Source organism: Penicillium verrucosum (assembly GCF_028828655.1).
Source record: "Penicillium verrucosum strain IBT 35672 chromosome Unknown utg000003l_segment0_segment0, whole genome shotgun sequence".
Classification (NCBI taxonomy): domain Eukaryota; kingdom Fungi; phylum Ascomycota; class Eurotiomycetes; order Eurotiales; family Aspergillaceae; genus Penicillium; species Penicillium verrucosum.
In genome coordinates, this window is record NW_026643212.1 from 1,568,999 (window position 1) to 1,577,860 (window position 8,862).

General features: G+C 48.6%; 5 protein-coding genes across 5 annotated transcripts; 3 read left to right on the top strand and 2 right to left on the bottom strand.

Annotated features, from left to right (window-relative positions):
* On the top strand, nt 1-852 carry N7516_008292 (ceramidase; the record flags this gene model as incomplete). Its single annotated transcript, XM_057221011.1, has 4 exons — nt 1-61; nt 130-411; nt 515-632; nt 693-852. 4 exons carry the CDS (start codon nt 1-3, stop codon nt 850-852), a joined length of 621 nt encoding a protein of 206 aa, XP_057071283.1.
* A 413-nt stretch (nt 853-1,265) lies between these two features.
* On the bottom strand, nt 1,266-2,192 carry N7516_008293 (Ribosomal protein S5 domain 2-type fold subgroup; the record flags this gene model as incomplete). Its single annotated transcript, XM_057221012.1, has 1 exon — nt 1,266-2,192. One exon carries the CDS (start codon nt 2,190-2,192, stop codon nt 1,266-1,268), a length of 927 nt encoding a protein of 308 aa, XP_057071284.1.
* Nucleotides 2,193-2,422: 230 nt separating this feature from the next.
* N7516_008294 (4-diphosphocytidyl-2C-methyl-D-erythritol synthase) lies at nt 2,423-3,646 on the top strand (the record flags this gene model as incomplete). The annotated part of the gene is made up of 1 exon (XM_057221013.1): nt 2,423-3,646. One exon carries the CDS (start codon nt 2,423-2,425, stop codon nt 3,644-3,646), a length of 1,224 nt encoding a protein of 407 aa, XP_057071285.1.
* A 478-nt stretch (nt 3,647-4,124) lies between these two features.
* N7516_008295 (ATP-grasp fold subdomain 1) lies at nt 4,125-5,753 on the top strand (the record flags this gene model as incomplete). Its single annotated transcript, XM_057221014.1, has 1 exon — nt 4,125-5,753. One exon carries the CDS (start codon nt 4,125-4,127, stop codon nt 5,751-5,753), a length of 1,629 nt encoding a protein of 542 aa, XP_057071286.1.
* Nucleotides 5,754-6,267: 514 nt separating this feature from the next.
* Nucleotides 6,268-8,041, bottom strand: N7516_008296 (uncharacterized protein; the record flags this gene model as incomplete). The annotated part of the gene is made up of 4 exons (XM_057221015.1): nt 6,268-7,312; nt 7,365-7,516; nt 7,586-7,681; nt 7,739-8,041. The coding sequence occupies 4 exons, from the start codon at nt 8,039-8,041 to the stop codon at nt 6,268-6,270; spliced, it is 1,596 nt and encodes a 531-aa protein (XP_057071287.1).
* Between the last annotated feature and the right edge of the window lie 821 nt (nt 8,042-8,862).

An 8,862-nucleotide genomic window follows, 5' to 3' on the forward strand; every position in this document is an offset into this window, starting at 1 on the left:
ATGGGCGTGGGTATCTGCTCCGGCGGGTACCATATGACACTGAAATATCACACGCAAATGTGTACGTTCTGCATATCCCCACATGGGCCTGGGGCTAAATTGACATCCTTTCCCGAATTATCTTTGCAGCGGATGAATTATCAATGCACCTCCTCACTACGCCGCTCGTGCACCGTCTCCTCACTTTCCAGAAGAGCGAGCAGTACACCCGACTCATGGGCATCATCCTCTTCATCGAGTTCACCGTCGTCATGGTTGCTCATATGGTCCTGGATGAGTTCCTTCTCCATGCGGTGGCCTTTGGATCGGGTGTTCTTCTGATTGTGATCTGTACAATGAGACTCATTCCGCGACAAATTCCAGATGCCGTAATTCGGAAGAGTGTTAAGAGCGTGACTCATTTTGGAGTTTGTGAGTGCCTCTCTTACTTACCAATCACCATTGCCGACACACTTGATCTTTTTACACTGCCGAAACGATTCTCCACGGATCCATACTAATGACCAAATTCCAGTCTCCTTCCTTTTTGGATACATGGTCTGGCTCATCGATGAGTTCGCCTGTAGACATTTGACCTCCATCCAACACTCCATCGGCCTTCCCTTGGCTTTCCTCTTTGAATTACACGGATGGTAAGTCGATGTGCATTCATTGCCTTGCCTACGAGATACACCCTCTGACGATTTATATAGGTGGCATGTCTTCACGGCCATTGGTGGATACATTGCCGTCGTGGTTATCGACATGCTCACGGCTGGTGAAGTACACGAGGATCCGACTGGCCAGTTCGCCTGGCCTCTTCCGCTTGTCGCCAGGACGATGGGGTCATCAGTGTCTAAGAAAGAGGATTGAATGGCATTAGAATGTTACAGACCCACTTGGCCTGCACCTTTTGAGCAACCTTGGAACTTTTAGCCAACGGTTCCTGGCAACCGTTGTACAGTATAGGTACACGCTCACCATCCCGACATATATCCAATATCACCACGTGAGGGTGACCAGCAGGCCAGAATCGGCCGTGCAGGAACATATGATATGCCTGCCAGTGTGGTGCTGTCGCAGTTTGACGCACTAGTAAAACAAAAGAAAAAAAAGGAATTTGTCGGCTTGAAGTTCTATCACGAACGTATCGCCCATCTGGAGACCAATTGGATGAGCTACGAAGTCTAGCTGCATAGCAGATTCAAGGCGACATTGGCGAATTTGATGTCGGTATTCCAGTACTCAGAAAACAACTGGCATCTAAATTTGTATTACCTCATCCCTCAGAGAACACGAACACCCTCAACGGGCCCTGAAGCCATCAGTACCTCCTTAAAAACTGTCTCCTTTTGCAATTCTATCATTAAACTTCTCGCATGAGTTTCGTCTCTCGCCAGGAATGCGCACGTTGACCCCGATCCACTCATGAGACTAGCAATCGCTCCAGCGGCCTTTCCAGCGCGTAAACCAATTTCAATATCCGGCAGCAGCTCTGTAGATGGACCTTCGAGGTCATTAACAAGCACAGATAGGAGATTCCCCGGATAACGTGTCCCCCAAGGAACTTCAATGCACTTTTGCTGGTTTTCCAAATAAATCTTCTCGGCAGATGGAGACCTCGCCAATATGTGATCGAATCTCTCAAACACCGATTTTGTTGACAAACCCGCAGCAGGCACACCTAGAACCCAGTTCCAGGTATACATACTTGTCTGCAGGCTCACGAGAGGCTTCTTATGTCCCACGCCCAGGGCGATCATGCCTTTGATGAAAAACGGTACATCTTCCCCTAGATTTGCGCCCAGCGTCATGAGATCGTCGTCACAAACATTTGATCCCCACAGTATATTACAGCCGACAAGGGTGGCCGCCGCATCCGCGCTTCCACCACCCAACCCGGCCTGTGTGGGTATCGCCTTGATTAGGTCGAAATGCATATGTGGTTCAAAGCCTACATGGTCTCCGAGAGCTTGAGCTGCTCTAAGGACCAGGTTGCGACCGTCTGTTGGGATTCGCTCACTCTCCGTCCCTGTTATAGTAATTGTGGGGCCTTTCGGGTTGTGTGAGATGTGCAACGTGTCATAGAGCGATATCGCCTGATAAACTAGTGTGATATCGTGATATCGATCTTCACGAAGAGGGCCGACGCGGACCTGCAGGTTGAGCTTTGCGGGGACTTGGAGGGAAATTGATCGGGTGGTCATAGTCATTGGTTGCATTGACATGTAGGATAACTTAGCAAGATAGGTAATTTATAGAGTGTGATAAAGGGAAGGTGCTCACGCGACAGGAGCGAAGGAATCAATTAGATCTCGGGGGAACCTGGGAAGCGCAGGTCGTGACGTGGGGTGCGTGGGACGCAGATCTCGGAGGGGCATGTCGATTGTCGATAGGTATTTTCTGAACCTACCTATTAACACACCATTTGGAATTTCATATAATGACTCCTCACACAGAAAGACCCACGATCGGTATTGTCATACCAGCTGCTGGCCGTAGCACACGTGCAGGTCAAGGTTGCCAAAAGGCCTATCGCCGAATCGGGGGCGATACGGTGCTCAATCGTGTTCTGAAGCAGTTCCGGTCATGGAATACCAATTGTCCCATTATTGTCGTTCATCATGGGGATGATACATCTTTACTCCAAGCTTCCATAGACTGTGACTCCAACATCCATACTACCACGGGAGGGGTCGAACGACAAGCATCCGTCCTACAGGGCTTACGCTTCCTCTCTTCTCTCCCGGAGTGCCCTTCACACGTCTTTATCCATGACGCAGCGCGTCCGTTCGCAACCCACCGTCTACTCAATGATGTTCTGGAATGCCTTATAAAGGAGCCCTTAACAGGTGTGATCCCCGCCATCGCAGTGTCCGATACGCTCAAAAAGACCGACTCAAACGGCCTGGTTAAGACAACAATCCCACGCGATGGCCTTTTCCGCGCCCAAACCCCGCAGGCATTTACATTACAGACCATCCTACATCTCCACGAAATGGCAGCTACGTCTACTTCATCGTACACAGACGATGCCTCACTCTTAGAGGAAGCAGGACTGTCTGTTCGCATTGTACAAGGCGATTCGCAGAACATCAAATTAACCTACTCTCAAGATTTCGAAGAAGGCGAAAGACTATTGCGAGCCAACAGCCCGACCCCCGGCTTGCTACCGGACGTCCGAGTTGGCCACGGGTATGATACGCATCGTCTTATCCCCGGAGATGAGATCACACTCTGTGGTGTAAAGATCCCACACACCTCCACACTCCTCGGTCATTCCGACGCAGATGTCGGACTCCACGCTTTGACAAACGCATTTCTCGGCACAATTTCTGCCGCGGATATTGGCAGCCACTTCTCGCCGAAGGATGTCCGGTGGAAGGGAGCTTCGTCTACTCAGTTTCTTAAACATGCCGCTGAGCTTGTTAAGCAGGGTGGTGGTGTCATTACGCATTGTGATGTAAGCTTTGTGTGCGAGAGGCCGCGGATTAGTGATTACCGTGATGCTATGCGGGAATCTGTTGCTGGTATTGTGGGGTTGAATAGGAGTCGCGTTTCGGTTAAGGCGGGAACGAATGAACGCAATGGGTTTGTGGGGCGTGAGGAGGGAATAGTTGCATTTGCTACCGCTACGGCTGTTTTTCCGGGCGGTTTGGGGTTGTGAAGCATATTTTGACCTATTAACTATACTGTTCTTTTCACCAACCTATAAAAAGACATATACAAAGAACACTCAAAAGCACATCTCTAATACCATCTCACAGTCCAAATAGACTAGGTAATCAAAGTATTAGGGCGTCAAGGATAGTTATATTCCGATTATTATTGTACGTCATAACCTGAAGAATCGTGGCGCAGGCCACAGCAGCTGAGATCTATATCCTGGGTTGGGGGTGCCAGTCCACTATCCTCCGATCACTTCCGTGTTTGATTGACGAGGGATGTATGCGCAGGTACTATTGGACAAGGCAGAAAACCTCATAGGGCTTCTGAAGAACACAAGGCCAATCACATATCGTCGATCTTGCAGGAATGAGCGGTCAATATAGGTGGGGGGAATCGGCACGCGATCACTTGGTTAGCCTAGGCTATCAGAGAGCGAGACAGAACAAAAAAACACCATACCTCCACACTCTCTCAGAATGAAAATCTGTGTATTTCAATCATGTTTCGAAGAACTCCAAGCTTCAGTCGGCGAGTCACAAAGGCTATACATGAACCCCGGCCAACACATCACCCAGCACAAAATATCCCACAACACCATCCATAAGACCACAGCGAAAGCCCAAATAGATGCCGCAGTGCGCGAAGGCCATGATTTCTATTTGAATTTCATGTGGGGAACACACGATGACTCACTAGCTGGCATCGACGCAATTCGATACTTTGAGTCGCTTAACCTACCTAGCGCTGGTATCCAAAGCTCCGAGCGCGAACAAACCAAATGGGACTTCTTTGCAGAGGCCAAACGTGCCGGCAGTCCCCTTGTGCCTGGGACAACGAAATTCCCTTTATTCGTCAAGCCAGCGTCGAGCTATGGGAGTATGTTTATTGATGAGCATTCTCTGTGTCAAAATGAAGATCAGTTAGATGACTGTATTCAAAGATTGAATCAGTCGATGCGTTCCGTGCGCGTCTTGCGTGCGCGAGCGCTTGGATACGCAGATCCAGACCAATATGCTGATGCCCGGGAGGCTGAAGGGAGGAACAGTTTGGATCTTGTTGTGCAGGAATTTATCGACGGAGAGGAGTACTCTGTTGTGGTCATTGCTATGGGACAAAGTCCTTTTCCGCTCATTCCACAACGTGCGAAATACAAACAGGTTTCCAGCGAGGGCCGATTCTTGACTTTGGATTTGAAGTTCGATGAGGCGTCTGGATATGAGCTGCTGAATGAGAACGATGACCCGAGGCTCTGGAAGCACTTGCAAGCTACTGCCGTCGAGGCTTTCACGACGAACAAAATGTATACGAACTACATGGGCTGTGATGTTGATATGCGCATTGGGAAGGATGGGAGAGCTTATGTCATTGAGGTTGACCCGCTTCCTGTTTTCTTTTACCCCGTTGGATCCCAACTTGAGGATACTGATATCCAGCGGGGGTTTCCTGGGAGTTACCGAGCCGTTCTCAACACTTATATCACGAATTACTTTCTCAATCATCGCGCTAAGCGTGGGGATGATTTCATCGAAATGGCAAACTTCTATGACTGTCTGGCTCAATCTCATGCTGGTCGCGTTTCAGCGACCAACTCTGCCAAATGTATTACAACGAGATCTTATCAAGGCACCGCACTTGATCTTGGGTGTGGAACTGGAACTGTCGGCCGCCTTCTGAGATCGGATCCGGAGAACCAAATTACGGAAATGGTGGGAGTCGACATATCCAAGAAATCGCTGGATATCTGCCAAAACAATTTGTATACCGAACTCGTCCATGAAAGGATGGAAGTATACATGGCGGAAAGGATACAAGGGGTAGACCACATACTCTGTATGTTTGCACTACAGCATCTTTCCATGGAGGAACTGGACTTTGTGCTCGCCCGGTGTTTCCAACTTGCCAAGCAGTCTATCACTTTGGTAGTTGATGCAATTGGAGTGGCCCCCAGTAACCCCCTTGGTTTGATGAACAACATCAAAAGATTCTCGACAGATCATTCTGAAAATCTGAGAACTTTCAAAATTCCGTATGGGTGGTCCGCCTTGCCAAATTGTTGTCGGGATAGTCAAGATTTGTACTTCTGTTTCCAACGAAATGCACATTAGTATATAAATATATATATTGGTTGGGTACGGATCTGCAAATACTTGTTTCCTAGAACTATAAGAAGCGATTAAGCCAAGCCCAGGTTAAGGTGGGGAAGGAATTCTTAGAAAAGCTCGGTCGCATTCACCCGCGGATTCCCCAAACACTAGCGGGTTGGTATAGTATATACTATTTCTCGATATCACCCAGGTGAAGTTCAATCTACGTATGAAATTTATCCCGTTTGAGCCACACAGTCTCAACTATATAGACCGCAATAGGCGATACAATTTCATCTACTATCTATTGGGCGCGTAACTCAGTTGGTAGAGTGTTCGCTTTGCATGCGAAAAGTCCAGCGTTCGAATCGCTGCCCGTCCATTTCTTTTTTGTTCCGCATAACTACCTCCTGGGAGGTTACAATTTCTGTATGAGTAGTATATGAGTAGTATCCGTCCCACGGGAAAAATGGACTCCCCGATAACTGATATAGGGCAATGGTGAGGGGGAAGGAAGCAAAGCCAACCAAAGTCATCAAAATTTTAACGTGTGAAGGAATGTGACCAAGCGCGACGAGTAGACAGGACGTGTTTCTAACCGATCACGGTGCCATGACGAGAAACAGGGAACCGAGAAAGGATGCAAGGCGACCCCGTCCACGGTCGCGGGACCACCCTGGGAGATCCAATTCTCGAATTCAGGGGTGCCTACCAGATTCGACCGACTCAGCTCGATTGCATCAGCCGGTGCTGCCATACCAGTGTCGCCGTCAGGCGTGTTAACCCTAGACGCCTTGGCACTGTATGTGCATAGGACAATAGCACTGTTCAACAGACTGGCAGGACCTAGAACATTACACAGAGATTGGTCGTTGAGTCGGTAAATATTGCTCTCGCGCTCGTAGATACGCTTCAATTGAGCGGCGTGGTAGACTGCCTGACGACCGTCTGAAGATCGGGCCCAAATACTGATGACATTTTCGATGTTGGCCTCCGGGCAACCCGAACAGCATTTGCTATGCTCGAGCAGCCTCATATTGGCATACAGCTTGAGACAAAGAACGTGGTATAGGGTAAGATTGAGACCGAGAAAATGGTTGCAATTGCCTATGAATCCACCGAAGAATGTGTCTTCCAGCTTGTCAGTCTTCTCAATATGAACTCGCCAGCCCTGGAGATAGCCTTTCCAAAGCTTGACTCGGTCTGCCGTGCGGTTCAATTCGGGTGAGCGGTAAGTTCGATGACGTTCCTCGTGGGCCTCTTTCAAAACACACCATATCTCGGACATGAATGCACAGAGACTGAAATGATTATCCTCAAGGGTCAGGTGAGGCACTCGGAGGTACCCAGGGATGAAGGCTCGTGACTCTAGTCCGCCGTAGACCATTGTAGAAAATGAACTTTTGGTTCGGACTGCCGGTTCATACCAATGCAGGTTGGTTCTGTCGGCTCTAGTCTCTGCTCGCCATAGATCGTCTGACACAGGCAGTGGTGGTCTGATCTCTTGGTACCGCATGGTAGGGGGTCGGTCAAGGATAATACACAAATAAGTATCAATGCGCAGAACCGCGTATACTAGCCTAACAAGGCGTTAGAAAATGGGTGGTTATAGATGGAGTGGGAAAAGTATACCGTTTCATCTCCTCAGTCTGGACCCATCGCTCATCGGCGGATTGTAGGTGTTGGTCTGGGTGCCACCGATCATCCAAGACACCGAGCCGTCGAAAAGTGAAGATGGCAATATCGGTCCACTGTGCTGCCCAATTCAAAGTAGATGCAGGTGCCTGTGCCCATTAATTAACTTGTTCCATCTTTTTTTTTTTTTTTTTTGGCTATCGAGGAATAAATCTTACATCTCCGAGAATCGCATAGGTCAAGGTGACGACCAATGCTTGTAGGGTGGGTAAGGTTATATCGGCCGATTGATTTTCTGTCAAGCCTTCTTCCGTCTATTCCAATATTAATATTTTCGTACTGCAAGGTTCCACCATATAAGCGACACTCACAATTGTAGGCATTAGTGCTCTGGTTAGTTCCTGATTGATTTCGTATGGAACCAGATGGTGATGACTGGCGTTTTGCATCCACATCGATAGGTTGGCCACCGCACTTGTCAACAGATCTGTCTGCTTTTCAGGTGCAAAGGTTGGAACGTGTAGAAAGGGCCAGGCTTGGTGGAAATGTTCAAAATGAATGGATTTGACCTGTGCAGTGACGAACTGTGATTGGCTCACAATGGCCTCGTGCAGCTGCAGCGACTCGCTAGATAATGATGGGGTGAATGCCTCATAGCCGGTCATCCCAAGCATTGAAGCATCTGTGGTTGCGAAGTTAGATCAGAGTCGTTCTCAAATGTAGTAGTTTGTAGCTCCCACTCACTTGAAAAACTGCTGCTGGGGGTAAAGGTTGGTACATGGCTCATGTATATTTCACATGGTTCGTCTACAACGAAGTGATTCCTCGTTTCTGGGGGTTGCTGCACTGGTGCATGAAATGGAAAACTCATAATGTCAGATGGCTCGCTGAAGTACATAGGAGGGGTTCTGTTCGGGGTGGATGTGGCTGTGTTAATCCCGGACATCATGCCCATCAATGGATCGGTTAGTGGTTGTAGAGGACCTTGATCTGTGTCCGTATTTACCAAGTTGGGCCGAGTATTAATAGAGTGGTTGCTCGCACTTCGGTCCATCGGCATATTCCAATCCAGTCGCATGGGGGAGGTATCATCTACACTTGGTATGGTTGGGGTTCCAGGCCCCTCGTAGTCTATGCCCTCTGCAAGTTCGATTGATCTATTTTCCTTCCCAAGGGAATAATTGAGGACCGATCGACTTGCGGGGATGAACTTCTGCGTACTAGATGATTCACGCACGCATAATTCTCCACTGTCGGCACATATAGAACAGGGGTAGTTAGAATCACACTTTGTTTTGCGCCGCCGACACGTTTGACATGCTAGCGGTGTCCTTTTTGCACCGGTTGGAGGTACATTATGCTGGAGTACATGTCGGTTCAAAATATCACTGTTTTGTCCAATCAGCTCATCGTCTTCTACAGCCAAAACGCCAAGCGACCAGTGCAGGCGGGTCTTACCTCCTCGTAAAGCTTCGTCCACAGATGAAACATTTAT